This window comes from Elgaria multicarinata, chromosome 4 (assembly GCF_023053635.1).
Source record: "Elgaria multicarinata webbii isolate HBS135686 ecotype San Diego chromosome 4, rElgMul1.1.pri, whole genome shotgun sequence".
Taxonomy (NCBI): Eukaryota; Metazoa; Chordata; class Lepidosauria; order Squamata; family Anguidae; genus Elgaria; species Elgaria multicarinata.
The window spans coordinates 118,310,780-118,338,585 of record NC_086174.1 but is presented as its reverse complement, the minus strand read 5'-3'; the positions used below and the strand labels follow the sequence as shown (position 1 = coordinate 118,338,585).

At 45.9% G+C, this 27,806-nt stretch overlaps 1 protein-coding gene across 2 annotated transcripts; it reads right to left on the bottom strand.

Annotated features, from left to right (window-relative positions):
* Positions 1 to 1,036: 1,036 nt before the first annotated feature.
* On the bottom strand, positions 1,037 to 26,185 carry LOC134397977 (glutathione S-transferase-like). 2 transcript variants are annotated; one of them, XM_063125081.1, is made up of 7 exons: positions 26,079 to 26,185; positions 20,491 to 20,658; positions 18,652 to 18,703; positions 9,897 to 10,029; positions 7,664 to 7,805; positions 5,061 to 5,192; positions 1,037 to 2,252 (listed from the first exon to the last, which is right to left on the bottom strand). In XM_063125081.1, the coding sequence occupies exons 2-7, from the start codon at positions 20,575 to 20,577 to the stop codon at positions 2,130 to 2,132; spliced, it is 669 nt and encodes a 222-aa protein (XP_062981151.1). In that variant the 5' UTR covers positions 20,578 to 20,658; positions 26,079 to 26,185; the 3' UTR covers positions 1,037 to 2,129. The 2 variants fall into 2 exon arrangements, with proteins under 2 accessions (XP_062981151.1, XP_062981152.1); XM_063125082.1 differs by having other exon boundaries at positions 20,491 to 20,589.
* Positions 26,186 to 27,806: the final 1,621 nt, after the last annotated feature.

The following is a 27,806-nucleotide window of genomic DNA, read 5'->3' as shown; positions in this document are numbered from 1 at the left end:
TCCCGGCTGGCAGTATGCTGAAATATGCTGACTCTTAACTTGTTAACTGATTATGGGATAAACTGGAGATCTCCTGTCATGCACAGCAAGCAGAGGCATGCACTTCTTCATTGATTTGATTTGCACCCAACCCCTGCTCCCCCCCACCCTGGATTCCTCCTGGCCCGGTTCCTTCCCTCTACTGCTCCCCACTAGTCGTGGGGAGGAGGGAAGAAGCCTGGATGGGCGGCCACATGTCCCACGGTCTCTGGATGAGCCCGAGACTGCGGGAAGAATTGGATTTTCCCAGGGAGTACTTATCATTTGGATGCACAGGGACTTGGCCTTGACCAGCCCATATTTTCAGGCTGGTGTAGAAATGGCCAAAGAAGGTCCAAAGAGCCAAGCTGTTTTGGATAGATGAATAGGTACCAATGTAGGAATTACTTCCATATAAACATCTTTAGAATTCCTTTAAATCAGTGACTACCATACAGCATAGATTGTGGATCAAAGTGATGAAGTTTTGCAGAGCAGTGATCGATCTTAAATTGGTTCTAGTATATTTCAGAAACCAAGGAGGAAAAGCACTTTAGTTGTGATCTAAGCACATGAAATCAGTGGGATGTGCTTCTAAAATCCTTGTTTCACAGAGGTTCAAATTGTCAAGGAGTACACATGAATAAAGTTAAACAGTAGAGAAAGAAAATCATTTATTGAATTGTCCAGGCATAACAATAATTAAATTGAATTGAATTGAATTCAATAATTGAATTGTTATACTTTGTACAATTATGCTTACTACATGGCAATAAATCATTTCACCACATTAATATAACATTTTTGTGCACTTGGTATAGGTAGGCAATTAATACAGTGTAGATTTTCTATAAATCTTGCTTTTGTGAAGTAACAGTAATCTTAAACTGCATTAATTTGGCTATATAAGCAGAGTCTCGGGACATCAACAATTTTCCTTCCTCCCACCCACCCCTCTTTTTTTCCTTTTTACATCCATTAAGCACATCTGGAACTGCAATGGTGTGAAGGAGAGGAGTTGTTTTTTTTTAAGAGCCATCCCAAAAGTAAGTGCTGACTTTCTGAAGGGTAAACCTCATTGAAGAAAATGTGATTTACTTCTGCGCAAACATGTATATTGATACGTTTTCAGCTAGTTATTTCTGGGGGCAAAGAAATAAAAAAGCCAAATGAGAGAATTAGGAAGACTTGAAAATACATTCCAAACTCCCCACCCCACCCCCACCCCAAAAGACAAGGGAAGAGGGGAAGCCCCTTCGCATTCACTCTTCAGTTCAGGCATTAGCAAACTATTTTTAAAACCCCCCACAGAACCCTGAACTTGGTCAGCGGAGAGTATAGCCAACAGGAATGGGTTAACTCCACTCCTCAATGGATGAACTCCTCTCCTCCATCACAAATGGACTTGGTAAAAATGTGTTTTTTATGACAAGAAAACTTTGGACTGATACAAATTGGGGGTGACATCATGTGTCATGGCTGTGTGGGAGGTGAACTGCACTGCAGTAAATTCCCAGTGTTGATAAGGCCCAGATGCATTGGAGTACAATGTCAACTAAGAATGATGGGAATTGCAGTCCAATGTATTTGGAGGGCATCAGTTTGGGAGAGACTGCCTTGTCAAAAATACCAGCATATTTTAGCTTAAAGCTGTTACTGCCAGAAATTAAGCCTTAGGAGAGGCATTTCAACCTTTTAAAATGGAAAAGCCATGCAAAACCCAACACATCCAATTTGGAAAGCACAAATGAGAGGAGAATGGGGTAAGGCCGGCGGAAGGGGGCAGCATCACCTGGAGAAGGCAAGAAGGCCCTATTGGGACCCCAGGTGGGCCAAATTTGGCCTATTGGCCTGAGGTTCAACACCCCTGCTCTAAAATCAAGAGGAATAACAATTTTATATATTTAGGCTGCAATCCTATACACACCTAATTGGGAATAAGTCTAATTGAACTCAATAGCACTTCTTCATAGACATACAGTATATAAGATTGCACTGTTAAATCTCTCAGATAGTATGATGGCCTTAATAGTAAGAAGTGTATGTGGAGAAGCAGCATAGATCAGGAAAAATCATGTTGGTATTTGCAGCAGTCTTCATAGCTGGTGTTTTCAGAAGCTGAAAATTTTCTTGATCTTTACAAAGGACTCATCATCCAGTGGAGGTTTCCGCTGGCTGCCCTGTTGCAAAAACTTCTTAATGGTGGGGATGTTGCTTACTCTTGTTTTGAAGGCCTAGATTAAACAGCAAGAAACTCGTCTAAGAACAGAGAAACATATACCAATACAGGTAGGCTTACATGAAAAAGCAGTTTAAGTATTTCTAGATAGGCACAGAAAATGTAATGCCCAGCAGCTCCCTCATCATTGCATTCTCAGGAATTAAAAATTAGTGTTTTAAATGCTAACTGGACACAGTTTTGAAAAGGAATCCCTTTGGTTATCAACAGGTTGGGCCTGGGAGCTTCATTGTATAAGCAATCTTCCAAAGGTAAACAGGAAAAATTCATCTGTAACACTGGACAATTTCTGGGTTGTTTAACCTAGGAATTGCAGGAGGGAAATGCACGAATGAACAACCCATTCCTGGGTTGTTTTGTGATGACTGAATTCAGAAACTCTGGGTTGTTTGGGAGTTAAACAACCCAACAACAAATCACAGGTAATTGTTGGGTTAATTCTGTGCAATTGTATGTACACTTTCCTGGCAGTAAGTCCAATTTAAATCTTTGTTTTTGAAGGAAACTTATTCTGGTTTTTCTCTCTGTTCGTATAAAAATCCCATCTGCTTACGGCTTCATACAAATATACATAGACCAGAAGTAGCGTTAGCTGGTCTTGTCACTATTGATTCTTCTGCAGCTCCCCAAGTATACAGGCTTTATGAAAGGAAGAGTCAGTATCCAGCGCAACTTAGACTGCAAAGCCTTAATTTGAGTCTGTGTTTATAATTCCAAAGTGGGAAGGCTGGATATACCACCCCATAGCCAAAGCTCTCTGGGCAGTTTACAAAAGTTAAAAACAGTACACATTTTAAAAGTATACAAAATTTAAAAACATAAAAAGAACAGTATAAAAACAACAGTATCCATTTAAAAACAACAGTTCTGGGGTCCATTAAAAAACAAACTTAGCATTGTTAAATGGTGTTAAATGCCTGGGAGAAGAGAAAAGTCTTGACCTGGTGCCAAAAAGATAACAGTGTTGGCACCAGGCGAGCCTCACTGGGGAGATTATTCCACAGTCAGGGGGCCACCACCGAAAAGGCCCTCTCCCTTGTTGCCATCCTCCGAGCTTCCCTCGGAGTAGGCACTCGGAGGAGGACCTTAGATGTTGAGCGCAGTATACAGGTTGGTTCATGTCAGGAGAGGCGTTCCATCAGGTATTGTGGTCCCAAGCCATGTAGAGCTTTATAGGTTAAAATCAGCACCTTGAATTGGGCTCGGAAACGTATAGGCAGCCAATGCAAGCAGGCCAGAATTGGTGTTTGAACCTCCTTGTTCCAGTTATCAATCTGGTTGCTGCATTTTGCACGAGCTGCAGCTTCTGAACCATCTTCAAAGGCTGCCCCATGTAGAGGGCATTGCAGTAATCTAATTTGGAGGTTACCAGAATATGGACAACTGAAGCTAGGTTATCCCTGTCCAGATACGGGTGTAGCTGGGCCACCAACCGGAGTTGGTAGAAAGCATTCCATGCCACCAAGGCCACCTGAGCCTCAAGTGACAGAGATGGTTCTAGGAGAACCCCCAAGCTACAAACTTGCTCCTTCAAGGGGAGTGCAACCCCATCCAGAACCGGTTGAACACCCCCCCCCAAATCTGGTCAGAAGAACCACCCACCAGCAGCATCTCAGTCTTGTCTGGATTGAGTTTCAGTTTATTAGCCCTCATCCAGTCCATTGTCGCAGCCAGGCACCGGTTCAGCACATCCATAGCCTCACCTGATGAAGATGAAATGGAGAAGTAGAGCTGCATGTCATCAGCGTACTGATGACAACGCACTCCACAACTCCAGATGACCGCACCCAACAGTTTCATGTACATGTTAAACAGCATGGGGGACAAGACTGACCCTTGCGGAACCCCATACTGGAGAGTCCACGGGGCTGAGCAGTGTTCCCCAAGCACCACCTTCTGGGGCCAGCCAGCCAAGTAGGAGCGGAACCACTGCAGTGTCCCACTCCCAACTCAGCCGGACATTCCCGAAGGATACCATGGTCGATGGTATTGAAAGCTGCTGAGAGATCAAGGAGAATCAACAGAGTCACACTCCCCCTGTCTTTCTCCCGACATAGGTCATCATACAGGGCGACCAAGGCTGTTTCTGGGCCAAAACCAGGTCTGAAACCTGACTGAAGTGGCAGGAGCCACACTACTGCTTTATAGTGGTATTGAAGTGCACTGCAAGATCGACACTACTGCTTTATAGTGGTACTGAAGTGCACTGACAACTGTTGGGGCCCAAGACACATCTACACCAAGCAGGATATTACTCTATGAAAGTGGTATATGTCAGTAGGCCCCAATAGTTGTCAGTGCACGTCAATACCACTATAAAGCAGTAGTGTGGCTCCTGCCTTTTATATAACACTTTCATAGTGGAATATCCTGCTTGGTGTAGATGAGCCCTCGATCAGCTATTTGTCAGTGTAGCCCAGTATTGTCTACTTTGAGAGCAATGGGTCTCTAGAGGTGCTTCCAGATGGGTCACTCTTAGTGCTAACACTCAAAAGGCATTTTGCAGCAGCTATTGCCTCCTTAATTAATCTTTGTAATAAGAAAAAGACAGAAGTGACTAGAAAACATGGGAGGCTTACAAATGGAATATGGCAGGACATACTTCTCCAAAATCATCATCATAATAATATTATTATTATTCATTCTAAAGTGCATAATGTCATACCAGGCGATGTACACTTTTCTTTAAATAGTCCCCACAAGCTATCCAATTGCTGCATTCGCACTCTGTGAACACACAAACCCGCCTTATAATCATGTAGCTTGTCATTTCTTAGAGTTTTACATGTCATCGTCCACTCACCTGCAGCAGAGGGAATTTAGAGAGAATATCAGGCTTCTCCTCTTCCGTCATTAGAATAGCTTCAAGCAGATGAATGTCTGCCCAACTAAGCTTGTTACCAACAAGGAAGTCTTGTCTGTGGTCTTTTAAAACCTATGGTGCATAAGGAAAACAATACTGAGGGTATGTAAGACAACAGATTCATGGTGTGGATGGATGATTGTTGCTTCTTTGTGCAAAATGGAGAGATAGGGTCTAGCATACTATTAACCGCTTAACTTTTTCATTCAAATATAAATTGGACACACTTGCATCTGTTCCAATGGACAAGTTCCCAATAAATCATGAACAGATGTGTGATTACCTGCCCAGGAGCATTTGAACATTGAAGTGCTTCCATGTGGTTTTGCTGCTTCAGAACAATGGAGAGCCAGTATGGTGTAGTGGTTAGAGTGTTGGGCTGAGACTCAGGAGATCTGGGTTTAAGAGCTTTATCACACCAGCGTTATACTGTGCAGTCACTGCAAATTACGTGCAAAGGACTCCGAAGTTTTCCAGCTAATAATCTGCTTTTATTGTGAAGTACTCTGAAGTTTTCCAGTTTATAATCAGCTTTGACTGTGAAGTACTCCCATGCATCCTGCTTTAATTGTGATATAAAGGGAAAAGAATCAAGGTATTTTGCTAGTAGTTTTCAAGCGTGTTTTCCGAGCAGCCACTGGGCGCAAGAGCAGGGTTTGGTATGAATTAAACCAATGCTTAGATCTGCGTAAGCTTTAAAGATAAAAAGCTTCATCCCACATACCTGCTTCCCTCAGATTATTCCGTAGCGCTAAGCTTTTGTGGTTGTTGTTGTTGTTGTTAGTGGACGACAGCGATCGTTTGTATACCAGGAAGTGAGTTTAAGGAGGGAAATGTAAAAAATCATAAAAAAAACAACGGATGACCCAATTCAATTCACATTTGGTATGCTTAAAGCTCTCCCTAACATTTATTACTGTGCCAATTTTGGTGGCTTTAACTTTAAAGCTTATGCAAATGTAAGTATTTCTTTAAAATCCTGCTCCTGGGCCCCAGCGGCGGCTCAGAAGATATGCTCAAAATGTAGTGGCTAAATACGGTGAATCTTTTTGCTTTATTGCACAATTAAGGCAGGATGCATGGGAGTACTTCACAATCAAAGCAGATTATAAAGTGGAAAACTTCTGAGTCCTTTGCATGCAATTCACAGTGATTGCACAGTATAACGCTGGTGTGATAAAACTCAAAGACTTCAAAACTGGCACAGTAATAGATATTTATCTTCATCCCACATATCTGTTTCCCTCGAATTATTCCCTACAGCACTAAGCTGTCGGCATTGTTGTTGTTGTTGCTAAATCACACCCCAGGCGGCAGCGCTCCTAAAATCCTTTGCAAAGGGTTTAAGGGGGGCAATGTAAAAAAAATCATTAAAAAATCAATGGATGACCCAATCCAATTCAAATTTGGTATGCTTAAAGCTCTCCTTGATATCTATTACTGGATTGGGTCATGCATTGGGTTTTTTTGGGGTTTTTTTACATTTCCCTCCTTAAACCCTTTGCAAAGGATTTTAGGAGCACTGCTGCCTGGGGTGTGATTTAGCAACAACAACGCTGACAGCTTAGCGCTGTAGGGGATAATTTGAGGGAAACAGGTACACGGGATGAAGCTTTAAGTCCCCACTTAGCCATGAAGCTCACAGAATGACTTCGGGCCAGTTACTGAGTCTCAGCCTAACCTACCCCACAGGGTTGTTGTGAGGATGAAATGGAGAATTGGAGGACCATGTATGCCACCTTGGGTTCCTTACAAGTAAAAATAAAATAAAATAAAAAAGCAGGATACAAATGTAATAATAAGAAATTTAAAACAGTTCCAGATTTTGCAAAGTTGATGCTAAAGCCCAATGTCAAGTGCCCCCAAAGGAGATCCTGGCTTCTCTCTAGCATCTTTGTTACAATTAGATAGTGAATCGGCCACCTAAGATTTTGGATGTCATGAGAGGGCAACAAATTGTTATTAATTTAATTGTTATTTTGTTATTGTTATTTCTTTACTGCCATGGAAAGAGAGAGGCACTTGCAGGATGTTCTGCCTCAGCTTTCGAAATAACAAGGCCAGCCTTGCACTTGGGGTATTATTTGCTGCTCCTCCACAGAGAAATGTCTTCAGCTGGCCCTGCGTGTGGTAGGAAGATAGGAAATTGCCTTATGCTGAGTCAAAGCTTTGTTCCCTCTAGGGCCAGATCTACACCAAGCAGGATATAAAACGTTTACAACATTTTGAAAACTGTATATGGAGTGTGTCCTGCGCCACAACAGTTAGAAACTGTTTTAAAGCCCTAGTGTAGATCCTTGCCCAACTCAGTATTGTCAACACTGACTGGCAGCAATGGCTCTTCGGTGTATCACAAAGGGTTCTTTCTTTGCCCTTCTGGAAGAAGCCAGGGAGTGAACCGGGGAGCTTCTGCATGCAAAGCAGGTGCACTACCAGTGGGCTACAGCTCCACCCCAAGGTCTCCTACCTTTACATGTTGTAATACACACAGTGGTGGCCTCTTCTCTCTATGCTTCTTAAGCTGTCTCCTCACTGCCACTTACCTTTTCATAAACCGGGAAGTATCTGGTTGTGGCTCTCTCAATAATTAGGGCCCTTTGCTTTGGTTTTTCCTCAGGGGATTTGAAAATAAGGGACATAATCAATCCCATCAGATCAGTTGTCCCTTCCACATACATGTCAATCCTGAAAGAAGCCATTATCATGGTTACTTTTAATTTTTGTTACTGATCATCCATTCATTTTTCTTATTACTTTAAAATTGTTTTTTTTTTACAGTTAATTATAATAAAAGAAAATCAGTTAACATATCTTATTTAAAAAGCGAATTAATAGGCAGTACACCTAAAATCTTGGGGAAGCACACTCTCCTCATTTACATTCAAATTAGGGGGACGTTGCACGCAAATGTATGTAATGAACCCTGATATTTAATTTATTGCAGTGGGAGTGATATCTGAGCAGAGCAGCAGCAGAGAAGAGTTTAAATCACATCCTCAAGCTGCCCTCCGCTCCTGCTCAAAATCCCACTCTCCCAAGGTTGCTTTACATTTGCATCCACATTCACATCTTACATGCATTTGCAGCTTGACACCGAAGTCATTGCTTTTCTATTAAGTTTCATTGTAACTTTACTAAATAGCAAATGAAGACCTGGTTAGCATGATTGCATGGTACGAATAGTATTACTTTTGGCAGCATGGCTTGTTGTGTCATACGAGCCCAGCCTAGGTAGCTTGTTACCCTGGTTAAGTGTGTAATTGTTCATTTCTGCTATGCCACATGCCATCTAGTAGCTGTGAGTAGGGAGATCTGGGCTCTAGTCCCCACTCGGCCATGGAAACCCACTGGGTGACTTTGGGCCAGTCACATACTCTCAGCCCAGCCTACCTCACAGGGCTTTTATTGTGACGATAAAATGGAGAGGAGGAGAATTATGTACACCACCTTGGGTTCCTTGGAGGAAAAAAGGTGGGATATAAATGCAATAGTAATAAAAATATTTGTGTGAACGGTGACCATATGAAAAGGAGGACAGGGCTCCTGTATCTTTAAGTGTAATGTAGAAAAGGGAATTTCAGCAAGTGTCAATTGAAGAGGGTGGCATTCTCTCTTCATCAACACAGTTAAAGCTGCAGAAGCCCTGCCGTCTTTTGTATCTGGCCATTCTACTATAGCTAGTGTAGCTTTAACTGTTGTGATGAAGAGGGCATTTCACCCACTTCAATTGACACCTGCTGCAATTCCCTTTTCTATATTACCATTAAAGATACAGGAGCCCTGTCCTCCTTTTCATATGGTCAGCCTATGTGAACTGGTCCAATTCTACAGTGAAGACTTTCATCAGGCACAGAAGATAACCTTTTCACAACTGACTCTTGCCACTCTGCACAGTTCAATCCAGGGGTAGGCAACATGGTGACTTCCAGTTAGTTTGAAATACAACTCTGATAAACCCCTGCCAGCATGGCTATCGAACATTGGGGTTGTAGTCCAGAGCATCTGGAATGCACCAAGCTTTAAGCAGTACAGAATTACATCCCAAGCTGGAGCTGCAATGCATGGACGAGGCTCCTGTGTTCTTGGGGCTAAAGGAGTGGAAGAAGAGCTGTCAGCCAAGCAGATCAAGGGTCACCTTAGCTTGTCATTGTGTTAAAGACAAGATGGGGTATCCAATGCCCCTGCAGTCCTAATCCAAAATCACTGATGGAGGTGTGGTATAAGGAAATATCTCCTAAATTAGGGCTGGGCTATTGGGCTTTGGCTATGGTGCAGTATATAAATGTAAATAATAATAATAATAATAATAATAATAATAATAATAATAATAGACCTTTTGGCCCACAACTCCAATCAGCCCCAGCCAGCACACCCAATGATGAGGAATGATGGGAATTGTAGACCAAAATATCTGGAGAGCCACATGTTAACCACTCTTGTCCTAAATAGTTGCTCTTTATTTTTGGGCAATCATTATAGGCAGAAACTCATCACACATTTAATGTATTCCAATGGCCATTCTCTGTCACTCAATTTAATGCCTCCCATAGGAGGTGTGTTCATTTTGTATTCACACCCTTATGGGACAGCTTTTATCCCCATGTAGCAATAGCCTGGATTTGCTTGTGAGTCAGATCTGAGAAGATGGAGATGCAGACATAAGATTTTTGATGTGTACCATGTTTTTCTAACCACAATTAAAGGCTATGTTTCTACTCTGACAATAACACTAAAGCAAATTTTAAAATGTTAATAAGCACAGCCATGACACAGTACAGGGCTCTCTCCTTCAGGTCCTTCCCATAGAGGTTGTATTTTCCGGCGATGTAGCTGAGAATGGCCCGTGTCTGCACCATCTTCATCCCATCCATTTCTACCATGGGCACTTGCTGGAAGAGCAGCCAGCCGTCTTTGAAAAGGGAAAAAAAGTAGGGGAGGGGAATTTATGAATTTAATTTTAAAAAGATTATCAAGTTTCAGTTGAATACTTCAGATTGATACAGTCTGCCTAGTATAAAATTAAAAATGTAAGCATTGAAGTCTTCAATACAAATCGTATCTTAATAGATTGTATCTTAATTTTATTTGCTGCACATATTTTCTGTACTGTCCAGGTCAGTTTACAAAAACAGTAAAACAATGAAAATGTAAATACTAATAATGATGATGTAAAAGCCAGAACGGGGGGGGGGGGGTCGGGGGGGAGCAGCATAAACCAGTCAGCAGGATTAACATTGCAACTAAATAGCCCAACACTGGGGTGCTGCCACCTAGAAGGCCTTCTCCTTTAGCTGCTTGCCTCACTTGAGATTGTGGGAGCACACACAGGAGGCCTTCCATTGAGGATCTTCATGTATGCCTTGGGCCTAAGCTGTGAAGTGCTTAAACCACAAGACCAGGCCATTGAACTGGGCCCAGAAACAGTTTCTATAGGTATGCTTTAGGGTGGATTCCTGCATTGAGCAGGGCGTTGGACTCGATGGCCTTATAGACCCCTTCCAACTCTACTATTCTATTAGGGGTGTGCACGGACCCCCCGCTCCGCTTCACTTGCAGATCTGCCATTTTCCGGATCGGGCCACTCCTCTCCGCTCCCGCTCCGCCCACTTCCGCTCCGCTCCGCTCGGAGCTCCGGATCCGGATCCGGAGCTCCGTTTTTGCCCCCCATAGGGTTGCATTGAAAGCTAAAAAAGTATACAACTTTTTTTCTGTTCAAGTTAGAAACCTCACGTTTGGCACCATGACACCTCATGGGGGTATACACACGCACGCCAAGTTTCAAAGCAATCCCATCATCCCCTGATTTTTGGGGAATTTTTGAAAATCGGGCACCCCATTCAGACCCCTTGGGATAGCTCCGTCAATTTGCATGTTAGAAACCTCAAACTCGGCACCATGAAAGCTTATCCATGTGTCCACATGGACGCCCAGACTCAAGGCAATCCCATCATCCCCTGATTTTTGGCGCGGCTCTAACCTCTAACGCACCACCCATAACCCTAATTCACACCCCTTTCGATAGCTCCGTCAATTTGCACGTTAGAAACCTCAAACTCGGCACCATGATAGCTTATCCATGTGTCCACATGGACGCCAAGTTTCAAGCAAATCCCATCATCCCCTGATTTTTGGGGATTTTTTGAAAATCGGGCACCTCATTCACACCCCTTGGGATAGCTCCGTCAATTTGCATGTTAGAAACCTCAAACTCAGCACCATGAAAGCTTATCCATGTGTCCACATGGATGCCCAGACTCAAGGCAATCCCATCATCCCCTGATTTTTGGCGCGGCTTAACTCACCCCAAATTGTCCCATTCTACAACTACGTCAATTTGCATGTTAGAAACCTCAAACTCGGCACCATGATAGCTTATCCACGTGTCCATATGGACGCCAAGTTTCAAGGCAATCCCATCATCCCCTGATTTTTGGGGAATTTATGAAAATCGGGCACCCCATTCACACCCCTTGGGATAGCTCCGTCAATTTGCATGTTAGAAACCTCAAACTCGGCACCATGATAGCTTATCCATGTGTCCACATGGACGCCCAGACTCAAGGCAATCCCATCATCCCCTGATTTTTGGCGCGGCTTAAACTTTTTAACTCACCCCAAATCAAGTCCCATTCTACAACTACGTCAATTTGCACGTCAGAAACCTATCCTTTGGTCCCATGACAGCTTACCCATGTGTCCCCATGGACACCAAGTTTCAAGGCAATCCCATCATCCCCTGATGTTAGGGGAACTTTTGAAAATCGGGCACTCCAGTATGTCAGGGATTTAAAGTTGCAATGCAGACAGCTCAATGGGGCCAGTTCCAAGGAAATCCCAACATGCCACGAGATAACCCTAAATCTTCTGGCACATTTGAAAAAGGGATTATTGAACTTGATAAAGTCTAAGTGAGCGCAGGAAGGACTTCTCCCCTGAGTCAAAGCAAGACACATACACCATCCCTGCAAGGCGGGAAGGGGAGAAGGGAGGGAAGGCAGGCAGGCAGCATGCATTGTAGTGCCGCAAGGATGGCTTGAGCACTAACGCATAGCAAACCAACCCGTAAGCGGGCGCAAGGAGCAAATGAGGCAAAGATGGCTGGTTCTTTCTTTCTAAGCCAGCAGTTACGCCTTGAGGGGCACAGAGGAGGACGATTGGGAGCAAACCAGGCACCAGGCGGGCAGAGAGGCAGGCAGAGTAGGCGAGGAGTCAGTCCTGGCAGATGCCCCACCACAGCAGCACCCCGGGGGAGGCGGGCAGACAGGCAGGCAGGCATGGGTTGGCGGGCCCAGAAAAGCTGGTACCTTGAACAAGTAAGCCATAGATCTGCGGGGGAGTCAGTCCCAGCAGATCCAGCTACCTCACAAGGACGGCTCCCAGGCAGGCGGGCAGGCGCCTCCACTGTAGTGGCTGTGCTCAACTCGGCGGGCGCACTACAAGACGAGTTGAAGTGAGAGCTCACTTCTCAGGAAACGTAAACTGTCTGTACGCACCAAGTGGCTGTGCTACGGGCGATCGGTCGACTGCTGGAGCTTAGCTTTTTCTCTGAGGGGAAGTCCATGAGTTGAAGTGACAGCTTGCTTCTCAAAGACAGGGTTACAGCGGAAGAGGGGTGGGACGAGACCGGGGAGAGAAGCTGGACCAGCTTCTGCTACTAATCCTCACCCACATCCTGGAGGACCACAGCATCCCACACAAAGTGGCTGTGGTGAAGTCAATGGTTGTTATGAGTTGAAGTGAGTGCTCACTTCTCAGAAAAATTAAACTGTCCGTACACACTAAGTGGCTGTGCTATGGGCGATCGGTCGACTGCTGGAGCTTGGCTCGCGCACATAGGGGAGAGGAGCTCGACCAGCTGCTGCTACACATCCTGGCAAACCAGAGCATCCACAGGAGTGGCTGTGGTGAAGTCAATGACTCTCATGAGTTGAAGTGAGAGCTCACTTCTCAGAAAACTTTGCTCCATATGAGACTGGGGAGAGAAGCTCGACCAGCTGCTGCGACTAATCCTCCTCTCACCCACATCCTGGAGGATCAGAGCATCCACCGGAGTGGATGTGCTCAACTCGGCGCACTACAAAACGAGAAGTGGCTGTGGTGAAGTCAATGGCTGTCATGAGTCGAAGTGAAAGCTCACTTCTCAGGAGGAAACTTAAACTGTCCCTATGCAGTCAGTGGTTGGGGAGAGAGGCACGGCCAGCTGTGCCTCCTCCGTAGGGGCTGTGCTCAAGTGTCTGAACTTGAAGTTGAAGTGAGAGCTCACTTCTCAGATACCTTTAATTGCTCCATATGAGACTGGGGAGAGAAGCTCGACCAGCTGCTGCGACTAATCCTCCTCACCCACATCCTGGAGGAACACAGCATCCAACACAAAGTGGCTGTGGTGAAGTCAATGGCTGTCATGAGTCGAAGTGAGAGCTCACTTCTCAGGAAACTTAAACTGTCTCTATGCACTAAGTGGCTGTGCTATGGGAGTTCGTTGGACTGCTGGAGTACCAGCCGCAATTGGGGAAGTCCATGAGTTGAAGTGACAGCTTGCTTCTCAAAAAATCACCAGACTGGATCACGAATAGTGCATCTGATCCCTGAGCTCTCCAAAGGGCGACCCGTGGACTGCTGGAGTTAACCTCCCTCAATTGGGGAGTGACGGGCAGGCGGGCAGGCTTGGGCCGGTGGGCACAAAGGAGCTGGTACCTTGCACAGGTATGCCATAGATCTCTGGGGGCAGGCAGGCAGGCGGGCAAAAAGGAGCTACTAGTTATTGAAGCAGTTACTTTGAGTATGGAAGATTTGTGTGCATGCTTGGAGGATTAACGTTGCTGCTGAGCCCTCCAAAGGGCGACCCGTGGACTGCTGGACTTTACCTCCCTCAATTGGGGAAATGAATGATGAGTTTAAGTGAAAGCTTGCTTCTCAAAGAGGGGTTACAGCAGAAGGGGAAGAGGAAGAGGGGTTGGATGAGACTGAGGAGAGAGAGAGAGGAGAGCATCCACTGTAGTGGCTTTGCTAGTGGCTGTGCTACGGGCGATCGGTGGACTGCTGGAGTACCTCCCGCACATAGGGGAAGTGAATGAGTTTCAGTGAAAGGTTGCTTCTCAAAATCAGCACACAGATCAAGGACTCCATTTGATCCCCGAGCTATCTAAAGGGCGACCCGTGGACTGCTGGAGTTTTCCTCCGGTTCCCGGTGGCTGGGATGGGTCTCGGCTTCTCAAAGCCATGGCACTGCTGCATATGCAGTGCAGCTTCTCGTAAGAGAGCTGTCCCACGGACAAACGGTGCATTACTGGAGCTTAGCTTTTTCTCAAAGGGGAAGTCAATGAGTTGAAGTGAAAGGTTGCTTCGGAAGTCTATGGCTTTCATGAGTTGAAGTGACAGCTTGCTTCTCAAAGAGGGCGTTACAGCGGAAGAGGGGTGGGACGAGACCAGGGAGAGAAGCTGGACCAGCTTCTACGACTAATCCTCACCCACATCCTGGAGGACCACAGCATCCACAGTAGTGGCTGTGGTGAAGTCAATGGCTGTCATGAGTTGAAGTGAGTGCTCACTTCTCAGAAAAATTAAACTGTCCGTACACACTAAGTGGCTGTGCTATGGGCGATCGGTGGACGCCTGGAGTACCACCCGCACATAGGGGAAGTCCATGAGTTGAAGTGACAGCTTGCTTCTCAAAGACAGGGTTACAGCGGAAGAGGGGTGGGACGAGACCGGGGAGAGAAGCTGCACCAGCTTCTGCTACTAATCCTCACCCACATCCTGGAGGACCACAGCATCCCACACAAAGTGGCTGTGGTGAAGTCAATGGCTGTCATGAGTTGAAGTGAGTGCTCACTTCTCAGAAAAATTAAACTGTCCGTACACACTAAGTGGCAGGAACAGTACAGGGAAGGCACCACCCGCCTGCCAGTGACGGGATCCCTGTACTCCAGAAAGTCGCCCCTCTGTTTCTGGAGATGCCTGCATACAGGGATCACCTGGCTGAGGAGGGCAGAGCTTTTGCTCAGGGTCTCGGTGGCGTTCAGGAACGGCTTGAGGACTGCCACCAGCTGGGACATGGCGTCCCACTGCTGCTTGCCCATGTGGTGGACGCCCATGTCCCTGACCCTGAACAAGTCGTGGATGGCACGCTGTTGCTCCACCATCCGCTCCAGCATCAGGTAGGTGGAGTTCCAGCGTGTCACCACATCCTGCACTAGCCTGTGCTGCGGGAGATTCAACTCCTCCTGCTTCTCCCGCAGCAAGCGACTGCCCTTGACGCTGTGGTGGAAATGGCCTGCCACCTTTCTGCAGCTCTCCAGGAGGTTACGGATCCCGGACAGGGGACCGAGGTTGGGCTTGCTGCTGCCCATCCCAAGGCCATCCCTCACCACCAGGTTCAACACGTGCGCGATGCAGCGGACGCCCTCGAATCCGCCGTCGCGCACCGCCTTCACCATGTTGGCTCCCCCGTCCGTGACCATGTAACCGCGGGTGACCTTCTGCCCAGCTAGCCACCCATCCACCATGCGGTTCATGGCCTCCATAATCTCCGCTGCCGTGTGGGACTGGTCCATCACTTGCGTGTGGAGGAGGGCCCAGCAGTAGCCCTCCTTGCCAGTCCCTGTAGTGCTGGATCCTTCCTGCCCCACGGCTGCCCACCAGTGTGCCGTCAGGGACAGGTAAGCGTGCACTCCGCCCTCGCTGGACCAAATGTCCGAGGTGAAGTGCACCATCCGTGCCTCTGCCTGGCACAGACGACCCAGCACTAACTCCCTGCAGGAACGGTACAGGGAAGGCACCACCCGCCTGCTCAGGGTGGTGCGACACGGCAGCTTATAGTATGGCACCACAAGCGCCATCAGCCTCTTGAAGCCTGCGTTGTCGACGAGGCTGAATGGCTGGTCGTCCAACGCCACCATCTCACCGATTGACGTGGTGATCTGGGAGGGCGTTGGAAAATGCCATCTTGTGGTTCCATACTTCCCCCACCCCATTTCCGGCAGGGTTGCCTGCCTAACCCTTGTGGGGATGGGAGATGGAGAGCTGAGAGTGGAAGTGCCAGCAGCAGCAGCAGCAGCAGCCTTCGGCTTTCCCCTGGAACCAGTCGCCTTGCCCGCCTCTTTCCCCATCAAGACCGACTGGTGCTGCCTATGAAGATGCATCTTCATGCTGCTGGTTCCATAATGCCCTGTCGATGAACCCCTGCTTAGGCTGAGTTTGCAGTGGCGACAGACAGCAAAGCGGGGATCCGCTCCCAACTCAAAGTGGTCCCACACGATGCTTGTCTTTTGTTTCCGTGGTGACACCACCAATTGCCCGCCTGAGCTCTCTGGTGTTGCCACAGAAACAGGGGTGTGGGATGAGACTGGGGAGAGAGCCTCGGCCTGCTGCTGCTGCTCCTCCTCCTCAGCCCCCAGATCCTGGAGGCCCACCGCCTCCTCCTCCTCCCCCTCCCCCTCGTCTAGGTCCATCAGCGGGCTCGTGGGCTGAAAGGATAATGAAGGTGTTGGGGATACTCCTCCTCCTCTAATGCCACCTGCCTCTTGTAAAGGGGCACTTTTCCCATTCCCACCCTCAAAAAGAGAACGCCGGGCACAAGTTGCAGAAGAGAGTGGCTCTGCCTGCTGCTTGTCCTGCTTCTGTTTTGGAGCAGTCAGCCAAGGAGTTGCCCGTTTGATTTTCACAGGAGGAGAGGAAGCCTGCTTACTGCTGCCAGTCTGAGCCTTGCTGCTTTCAGCACGCCTGCTCCCTCTTTTCATGATGACTAATAAAATATTAATACTACTAATAATATGTATAAGGTACTACTAAGAATATGTATAAGAAGAATATATGTTTAAATGTAGGGAAATGGGACAAGAAGTGTGTATGCTGTATAAAAAGAATAAAATATTATACTACTAAGAATATACTAATATATATACTACTAAGAATATCTAATAATATGTTTAAGAATATTACTAATAAATGTAGGGAAATGGGACAAGAAATGTGTGTATGCTTTCCCCAAAATGCTCAATCTGTGGCTGCCTGTTGCACTTCACAAAAGCAGCCCACTCAGTCCAAGTTACACAGAGAAGAAAAAGAGAAGAAATTTTTTTTGGTATTTTTTGGTATTTTTTGGTATATAGAAGATAGAAGGAAACACAATCAGGATTTAAGAGAGGGGAGGGGGGAAAAGAACCAACCAAACACTACTACTAATATGTATAAGAAGAATAAAATATGAATACTACTAATAATATGTATGAGATACTAATATACTATTAAGACTATGTAAAAGAATATAATAAAATATGTTTAAGAATATTACTAATAAATGTAGGAAATGGGACAAGAAGTGTGTGTATGCTTTCAAAAGAAAGCTTTCACAAAAGCAGAACAGTCGGGGGGGGGGGGCAACCAACCCAACCCACCAAACACACACTCCAAAATTTAAAAATAAAGTTTATATTAAATCAAAGTAAGGGAAAAAACACAGGGCAAACTAAGCTATAAGTCAGAAAGAAGCAAACAAACACACACACACGCGCCAAACTAAATCTATCCTAATCTATCTCCAAAGTCCAAAGTAGGAGCACTAACTAACTAAGTGTTCCCTCCACGAACGCCAACCCACAAAGAGACACAAAACAGAAAGTTCTTAGGGTGGGTCTGCCTTAGTCCCCCCTCCAACGCTGGGATTGGAGGATGATGCTTTCTGAGGAGATCAATTCTCATCAGGATTGGGAGTTGAATGTGCCTGTCATCGCTTCCAAAAAAACCCAAAAAACCCCAAACCCCGATTTTTAAAAAAATATTGCACAAGAACCACAGGACGCAGAAAGTTGAGAGTAGTCTCAAAATGACCCCCATCCACGACTCTCTGTGCACAAGAATTTTCAGGACGATAGCTTAACCCCCCCCCCCCCCAGTTATCCCCGATTCTTTCCCTCAATGCAATCCTATGGGCGAAAAGCCGAAAACGCCGTTTGAGCCGTGCGGTTGACCCGATTTTCAAAAAAATATAGCACGCGACCCGCACAACGCAGAGAGGTGAGAGTGGTCTCAAAATGACCCCCATCCACGACTCTCTGAGCACAAGAATTTCCAGAACGATAGCTTCAAAAAGAACGTAGTTATCCGCGATTATTTGCCGCAATGCAATCCTATGGCGAAATGTTTTCAAGATGGCGACCGGAGCGCTCCGCCTGAACTAGGAGCTCCGAAAAATGTCCGCTTCTCTTCGCCTTGCTTCTAGGGGTCCGCGGTCCGCTCCTACTCCGCCTCTGGGTAAGGCGGAGCAGGCCAATCCGCTACTGCTTCTACGCTCCTAATCGGAGCGGATCACACCCCTATATTCTATGATTCAATGATTCAGCTGTACTAACTCCCACTCTATTGCTTGTGCAGCTCAAATGGAATTAAGCCAGTTCTTTACCTGTGAATAAGATGATCTATATATTCTGGCTCTGCTCCCAACATACAGCGTTGATTAATAGATTTTTTCTTTAGCGCATCAATGATTTTAAATGCTTACAGACACATACCAGATATTCTCCTATAGACTTACCACTACGTAATTTCTCCAAGTCTTCCTTTTTTTCTAGAAATTGTTCTTCAAACTGAAACAGAGCAAGGGAACAAAACGGGTTTTCTCCCCACATGTTCTACAACTCATGGATGATTATAAAGAGAATGATTAATGCATTGTTACGTGATGTGCTCTCATTAGACCCATGTACAAACTTGCACATGTTCTAATGAGACTTACACCCGCTTATAAGGAATCTTTTGACATTGGCAATAGAGCGTCTGTGACTAAGTAAGGCGATTCTTACTCAAGAAATTTACAGCACTGAAGGGGATAACGCCACAATGGCACATTTATTGAGGATGAAACAAATACAAAGGTACAAGCTAGTTTTGGGGAAATTAGCTGAGCAAGTAGAAGCTTAGAAGCAGTTTCAAGACTGAAATATAGACTTTTTGAGACTTAAGAGCACACACACACACATAGACAACAGGGGAAAGAGTAGAAGGAATCTTTAAAGGCAGTATACCTTTCCTTGGTCTGCAGCCCTTTCCTGTGGACCAGAACTGGGGAGGGTTGCAACTCTTGGTCTTAGGTGAAGAGGAAAAGAATACAGCCAGGCAAAGCACTCACTCATGGCGGCTTGCTCTTGCAAGCTGGCATCTGTAGTATGCCCTGTGTTTCTGGTTTAAGAGACAGAGAGAGCTAGCCTATTTTTCTTCTCTCCAACTTGAGGGTTTTTGTATGATCTTATCTAAAGATCTACTTGCTATGGGAACAAAAGAGAGTGATTTGGGATGATGGCTGTACTTGTATTAGCATGTGTATGACCAGGTAAAACTCTTGCCATCCAGCATTCATATTCTGCTTAGTTTTACCCCTACCTTTGTCTCAGGGGAATGCATTTGAAGAAGTCTATCAGGAAATGCTTACTTGACCTAGGCCTTCTGTGAATGCTCTCAGTCTGTAGGTGGGGTTTTGGGTCGCTTCAAAATGGAGTCAGTACTGCTCTCAGAAGCTACCTTGTAACGGCACACACATCTTTTATTTTAGTTTAAAAGCAGTTGACACCTCTTGGAATATTTGGAAAAACTGCAAGAAACTATAAGGACTTTCATGTTTTGCACTCTGTGTCGTTGCACATTTTTCTTATTTGCATGTTCATTTCAGAAAGAATGTTAGGGTGAAAGTGAACTTTGTTTCTGTAGAACTCATGTGCTTGGGCAGATCATAATACTTTACGGTCTTCATTTTCAGTGTGCAAGTCAGCCATGCTATTCACAGGATCATAGAACTGGAAATTACCTCCAAAGAAAGCAAGTCCAATCCATTGAACTGAGACCAAATAAACTGATGACCTGTAAGCATTCCCAGGCACTTATTTATTTTTGTTCTTCCCTCTGTGAGTGTGGAGAACTATTGATCTCCCTTATTTATGGCATTATTAAAAATATGTTAAAGATTACTTTGGGTTGCATCTCCAAGCAAAATTCCACTCAGAACGCTTCCACTGGCAATGGGTGGGTGGGGAGCTGCCCCTCCCTGTTGCAGAGGGTTCCCCAGTGTTCCAGGGCAGACTTTCAGGGGACATGGGGGATGCGTCCTCCCCCATTCAAGCCAGTAGAAAACTTCATTGGATCAAAAGCTTCTAACTGGTGGTTTATATCCCTCGGTTGTGTGTATATAAACATTTTCCCCAAGTTACAATGTGATATCCTGGTGTTGATCATCCTGTGCTTGAGAAACATATTTATTGAGAAATGGAGCAAGTTCTGATGGAACAACTTTATGTGCAGAAAAGGCCACTAGTCACTCAATTTAATGCCACTAGTCCTTTCTCCCAGCATGGCCTCCCTTTCTCTTTATGGTCACACAAACCTCCACTCCAGCAGCTGCAAGAAGCCAGCGGATGGATTCCATCTTCCCTCTCGTTCGAGCGTAGTGTAGTTTGGGTTTCCCAGCCATCTTTTGGGTAGCCTTTTAGTCAGTCAGGCAGAACACAATGTAAATAAAATGGCTTTGCAGTAGAATAATATTGTGGATTTCCTAAAATGGAAGTGGGAGAAGAAAATCCGGGGTGGGTGGGTGAGCAGGAGGGTGAGCACAGAGACAATAATTAATCAAACAGGCTGTTAGTTAAACAAAAGAACCCCTGCTTTGCAAAAGTTAGCAGGAAAGGTCTCCCTCAAGTAACCATCTGAAAATAAGAGGCTGTCACTTTATGCCATGGCTCCTGCACCTTAGACAGTTACATATCAGGCAGAATTCAACAGGTGCTTCTTTCCACAAGACTGTTAAATCTCTATGCCCGGAATAGCAGTTTTTAGTTCATTGACCACAGATTAAGGAACCTGTGGATGTAATCCTATACTCACTGAGAATAAGTCAATGACCCTGTTCAGATGACACGCTAAGCCATGGTGGTTAAGCATTTTGAGCTAAACATTATGGCTTAGTGTGTCATGTGAACCATTCCTAACCATGGTGGCTACATAACCACAGTATAAACACGCTCACTAATCATTTGTTGCAAAGGGGTTAGCAGCCTAACGCTGGCATAGCATGTTGTCAGAACAGGCCCAATGGGGTTTAGTTCTGTGGAGACATGTATAGGAGTGCACTGTGTAGGTGCAAGAAACAGTAATTAAGGCTACAATCCAGTGCACTCTTAGCTGGAAGGAAGTCCTATTGAACTCAATAAGACCTTCTTCTGAGTCAGTTCTGACATGCATTGAATTGCACAGTAAAGCCTACGATTAAAACAGTTACAAAGTGTGGACAGGGATGTTCCAGTAGATGTGGACCTCCAACAGGTCTTTGACAAAGTCAAGACTTGGCAAACTTAGCAGCAATGGGATAAGTGCAGGGATCCTCTTATGGACCAGTAACTGGTAAAACAGAAAGCAAAGAGGAGGGATGGAAACATGGGTGTCCCCCAAGGATCTGTATCAGGACCAGAAACGTTTTGAAAACTGTATATGCAGTGTGTCCTGGGCCCCAACAGTTGTCAAAACTGTTATAAAGTGCTTTAAAGCAGTAGTATACAGTAGATCCTGCCCAGTACCTTTTAATTTGTCGATAGCTTGTTGGCGACGAACAGTGAAGGATGAATAGGGAGGTGACTGTGTTTGCTGCTGACATCACAGTATTTAGAGTGGTTAAAACCCAAAGGATTTGTTTGGAGAGCTCCCCCAAAAGGAACTCTCAAAACTACAGGAATGAGCATGAAAATGGCAAATGCTGTTCAGTGTAAGCAAGTGCAGTGATGAACGCTGGGCAAAAAAATCCCAAGTTTATCTATACGCTGCTGGCAGAGACTGATCAAGAAAAACAACTTGGGCTTGTGGCGGATAACTAGTTCCAAAGCTCCTCTCATTCTCAGCACTGCAAATGGACAGGGCATATAGTCTGACCCCGTAAGATGGAAAAGAAGAAACCTCCCTGCCCAGGCATATGCATGCTCCCCCCTTGTGTTCATTGAGACTAGTTTCTCTCCAGCATGTGTACACAGGTTGGTGGCATCAAGAACTCCATCACACCAGCATTATAGCCCACTGTTGACATGGTTTGTGTGCAAAGGACTCAGATGACATTGTCCATGTCCTGTCTTCGCTTCCCCACCTCCCCTTAGTGTTGTTCTTTGGTGTGGAGAAAGTCCAGTTCTTCCACTAATGCAAAAGGACAACATGCTACCCTCAACATGTATTTTCATCCAGCATTTTCAATCCAATGTTCTATGGGCATGTTTGCAAGGGGCGGTATTGATGATAAAAGAGAGGGGCATGTTTTCAAATTCAAATCCTTTCCTCCTCCTGCTTCGTGGCTGCTGGGTTGAATGAAAGAATGGTCTATTGTACTTTCGACCTTTGCTTCATGACTTGCTCTCTGGGCTGGTTTCTCCACCAAGGTGTTAAGCTGGATTGGGCAGGCTGGATTGATTCTCTCCCCCCTGCTTTCCCTCTCTCCTTTTCAAATAAAAGGGGTTTTTTTTCAAATCTCTCAAGTAAAAGGGGGGGGGGGGTTTGCAAAGAGCCGAGAATTAAAGAAGGACGGGGGACAGGGCATGGACATGGCGGATGGGGGAAGAAGGTTGGGGGACAGGGCACGGACAGGGCGGACGGGGGATGGGGGAGGAAGGACGAGGGACAGGGCACGGACATGGCGGACGGGGGATGTGGGAGGAAGGACGGGGACAGGGCATCTGGGAGGGGGGAAGAAGGACGGGGACAGGGCACGGACATGGCGGACAGGGGATGGGGAAGAAGGCTGGGGGCAGGGCATGGACATGGCAGACGGGATGGGGGAAGGAGGATGGGGACAGGGCATCGGGGAGGGGGGAAGAAGGACGGGGGAAAGGGCACAGACATGGCGGATGGGGGAGGAAGGACGGGGGACAGGGCACGATCATAGCAGATGGGGATGGGGGAAGAAGGATGGGGGACAGGCCATGGACATGGCGAACGGGGGATGGGGGAAGGACGGGGGACAGGGCAATGGGGAGGGGGGAAGAAGGACGGAGGACAGGGCACAGACATGGCGGACGGGGGATGGGGAAAGAAGGATGGGGACAGGACACGGACATGGGGGATGGGGAAAGAAGGATGGGGGACAGGGCACAGACATGGCGGACGGGGGAGGGGGGAAGAAGGACGGGGGACAGGGCACAGACATGGTGGATGGGGGATGGGGAAAGAAGGACGGGGGAAAGAAGGACGGGGACGGACAGGGCGGACAGGGGATGGGGAGGAAGGACGAGGGACAGGGCACGGACATGGCGGATGGGGGATGTGGGAGGAAGGACGGGGACAGGGCATCTGGGAGGGGGGAAGAAGGACGGGGACAGGGCACGGACGGCGGACAGGGGATGGGGAAGAAGGATGGGGACAGGGCATGGACATGGCAGACAGGAGATGGGGGAAGGAGGATGGGGACAGGGCATCGGGGAGGGGGGAAGAAGGACGGGCTGGATTGGGCTGGCTGGGTAGCTTCTCTCCCCTCTGCTTTCCCTCTCTCCTTTTCAAATAAAAGGAGGGGTTTGCAAATCTACCTCAATCCAAGGCTCTGATGCGGCTTACTCCCAAGTAAGCACATGCAGGATCGCAGCCTGGCTCCCCTTCCCATGAAGCAAACCGCCCCTTCCTTCCCGTCTTCCCTCAGCTAAGTATCCAAAGGCTGAGGGGGGTTCAGGCCCATTGAAAAGAACAAGATGCAACTGTGAATAAGTGTGCCCATGCCCCTGCAGTCTTTTGTGTGATTGGAAATGTATGACAAGGGGAACACTGTACAACCTCCAGTGGCAGCTAATAGGAGTTTTAGTTGATTAATCAGTTAATCTATGGATTAAATTTGCAAGTGGGTTATAAGCAGTCCCTCTGGAGCAATAAGAGGTCCCATTGAACTCCATGTCCTTACTCCTGAGTAGGCATTTTCACCTTAAAAGAAATGTGGAAAATGCACCCTCCTTGCCAGCAGTGCCATCATTTTTAAAGATAAAGAGATCAAAATTGGCACAGGGATAGCTCTTAAGGAGGGCTTTCAGCATGCCAACTTTGAATCAGATTGGGTCAACTCTTGATTTTTTAATGATTTTTAAAATTTCCCCACTTAAACCCTTTTTCTCATAGTCCATCAGTGCGAAGAATCAATCTTCCATTGCTTTGATCATGCAAAGCTGTGCACCTTCAAGTTCAAAAAACTACAGATCTGCTGGTTCCCTTACTCAAAAGTAAATCCCATTGATTTCAACTGATAAAGTCAGATGCAGGCTTACCTTTGAGTAAACCCCATTGAACTAATTTTTAATAGTGTGGTCACTCAGAAGCTTTCTTTTTAAAGTCTTAAAGCAGAAAACTGGAAAGAAGTGCTCTGCAACCCCATGCTGACTTCTGCGGTCTTACTTCTGTTTACTCAGAAGTAAGTCTCTCTCTGTTCAATGGGGTTTACTCAAAGGTAAGCCTGAATCTGACTTTAGTATGTTCATGCTCCAAAGCCTCCAGGCAGGGTGAGGGGAACAGCCATAGCTTAGGTAACAGGGAATAACTACATAGGGAGGGAGGGCATGGTGTCCAGCTACCACCAACCAATGAACTGTAGGGGAAGGCACAAAGGAGATCTGGGGGGATGTGTTATTCTCAATGGAAGAACAGCGATATGCTGGTGCGCAGGAGAGGAGAGGTATAAAGATGAATGGAATGTAAAAGCGCAAAAGTGTAAGTTGATCAGGCTTTCACACGCTATGTAAACGAGGGCGGATAATTCAAGGGAGAACCAGGGCAAACATGCAGGTGTGATAGAGCTCCAAGTCTCATGATTTCTCACTGAAAGCTCTCCAGCCGCAAGGGTTATTGGCAGTGAGGATCCGCACCTTTAAGGCTGGCAGCGATCCAGCAGCAAAAGCTGTCCTCCCGGATTGACAGAGCAGCGGTGGAGAAAAGTGTTGAACTTCTCACAGCGATGGTATAGGAGTCTATCCTAACCCTCAGGTTCTTTGTCTTTACTTAATGGAAGCTTGTGGTGCACTAGTAATAGTTTATTACAGTCACAAGACCAGCAAAGTAGAATGGCACCGTAAATACAATGATATAAAAGCAGTTACAGTTGATTAAAAGTAAAAATTTAAAAAGTAAAATTGAATAAGCAGATTTTAAAAAATGAACATGTCCCACTCATAAAAATAAAAATTTTAGCAAGTAAAACATCGTCAGATGTTTAACATCATCCCACGTCAACAAGCAATTGCAACAGCACAAAATTTAGCCACTTTGTTATTATTGTGCACATTATTAGCTTTGGGGCTAATAATGGGTAGAAATCAACCCTCCCTGTAGCTTGTCTTCCTTATTGGACTCCCCTGATGTATAATGAATCCAAGCATGGTGGACCCTGTTTATTTCATCCTGCCGTTTCTCCGCTCCACTTTTTCTAGCCATACCTGCAAACAGCCATTTCACATTTGCATGTACTTGCCAGCCACTCAGTGCCCCTGCCTGCTTGCTTTTGGCTTTGGAAATTCCTCTTTCTGCTTGCTTTCTCAGTTAGTTTCATCCTTCTTTCATTCATTTTGGTCTTTTCAGATTCTACTCACCAAAACCCCTCTTTTCCTGTGTCTACACTGCAAGTGAGCAAAGTGCAGAGAATGGTGGAGAACAGAGTTACACAACCACTTAGTTCCTCACTCTCTCTTTTTCCCCAGCCCCATTTTTACGACACTAAACAGCCTCTGCAGTAACTTTCCTCCGAGCTTCCTACCCTCTGGAATGTTATTTCAGCTTGCCTTAATTTCTAAACTCCCCTATGGTCTCCTTTCTCCCACCTCCACTGGAAGTAAGTTGTGAGTGAATGATGTTCAATGTGTATTCAACTGCATAAAAATGCAAACGGGCATGTTTGCTCAACTATCCCTTTTTCAAGCTATTCCCAAATGGCAGAGTAGATAAATAACCTCACCATTGTATCTTACTACTTACCTCAAGATCTGCTTCCAGTTCAAGAGTCTTGGCAAAGAGGACACTTTTGGAAAGCTCAACTCCTGTGGCTGAGTAATTTAAACAGTTTTGTTTGACAAACCCACAAATATCTGAACCAGTCTCTTCCCCCTTGCCTTGAACAGGGGGCGGTGGGGGGAGGAAGGAGGAGGTCTCTTCAGTGTCAGTGGGCAGGACAGCCTTCTCAGATTCCAGATGTCTGGCCAGGCAACTCAGTTATAGAGCAAAAGCAGAGTGAATCTCATGGCACCTGGAATTACTGCCTGATTTATTGTGGCACAATCTTTTGTAGGCTTGTGCCCAATCCTTCAGAAGTGTTTTGTGTTATCCTCGGTTGACAAGTACATGGATAGAGTCCGCTACACAGAATTACATGCACACATACACTTTTGGGGTGCCAGGTAACTACTTTACACAGAAATGTCAGAGAAGAAGCGTCCTCTATCTGAACGGTGCCGTCTATTTGAAAGGCTGTGCAGTCCAAGTTGGGGTGAAAGACAAAGCACCTTAGGACAGGAGAACAGGGGCCTTGATGTTACTTGTCAACAGTATCTGGACAGCAGACTGAGCAGGCACACAGGATCGATTTAAATTACAGGCATTATGTCTAAATTTTTGGGTGATGTGTAACTGACTAACCTATATAGGTGGGTACAGAGAGAGAAAATGTAAGAACTGTGCCAGAAGCCATGAAGTGCGGTTTGCATTTGGCACAGACTGTACCTCTCGTATTTATTGGAGCACCAAACAGTAAGTCTTAGCCTCAGCTCTGCTGCCCTACCCTGCTGCCCTACCCTGATAAGGTATTTCATTTGAAGTACAAAAAGAGCTGAGAATTAAAACCTTTAATTAACACTGCAAGAATCCACATGCTGAACACATACTGAACCCGAAGTAGTCCAGTAAAAGATTTTAAAAGATCAACAAACAAACATCCTGTTTTGAAGCTTTCTCTGCAGCGGTTTTATCAGAGTTGTTGTCCTGACTTAGCAAGATCCCTAAAAAATACTTTTAGGACTTTTATTTTATTCATTTATTTATTTTTCATCTTTGAGCTCCATCACACCAGTGTTATAGCCTGTAACTGAAGATGTTACGCCCTTTGTTAAGGCCCACAAACAATCTAAAATTTCGGATTTTTTTGCCCATCTGCTGAGGAACAAGTAGAGCCAGACTGGAAGTCAGACCCAGCTGCTGCGGGTGTTCTAGACTGGTCTTTGGATCCAAATGTCTACTGTTGTCTATGGACCCAGGAATACAGGCAGGTGGTAGGGACAGTCTAGCTGCAAAACTGGCCTCTGCAGAGGACACCCTTTTCGGCCCAGGAATCTCACCTTACTGCCCAGAGAGCTCCTGGCCCCGATGGTTTTCCTTCAGAGCTGATCCAAAGTAACATCAGTTGGTGGTCCTCAGTGCTATTCTCCTTAATTAATCAGGCATTATCCCAGCAGCTTGGCTGAAAGTGTATATTATCCCAATCCATAAAAAAGGTAGTAAAGATGAGCCATTTAACTACAAGCCTATTAATCTGCTATCGATAGTAGGGAAGGTCTATTCTAGATATTTAGGTTTTGGACTAAAGGCATGGATCAATGAGCATGATCTAGTCAGTGAAGAGCAGATTGGTTTTAAATCTGGCCATTCTAGCCTTGATTACTCTTTGACCCTGGCTTATCTGGCTTATAGATACTCTATAAGGCACAGGTGAAC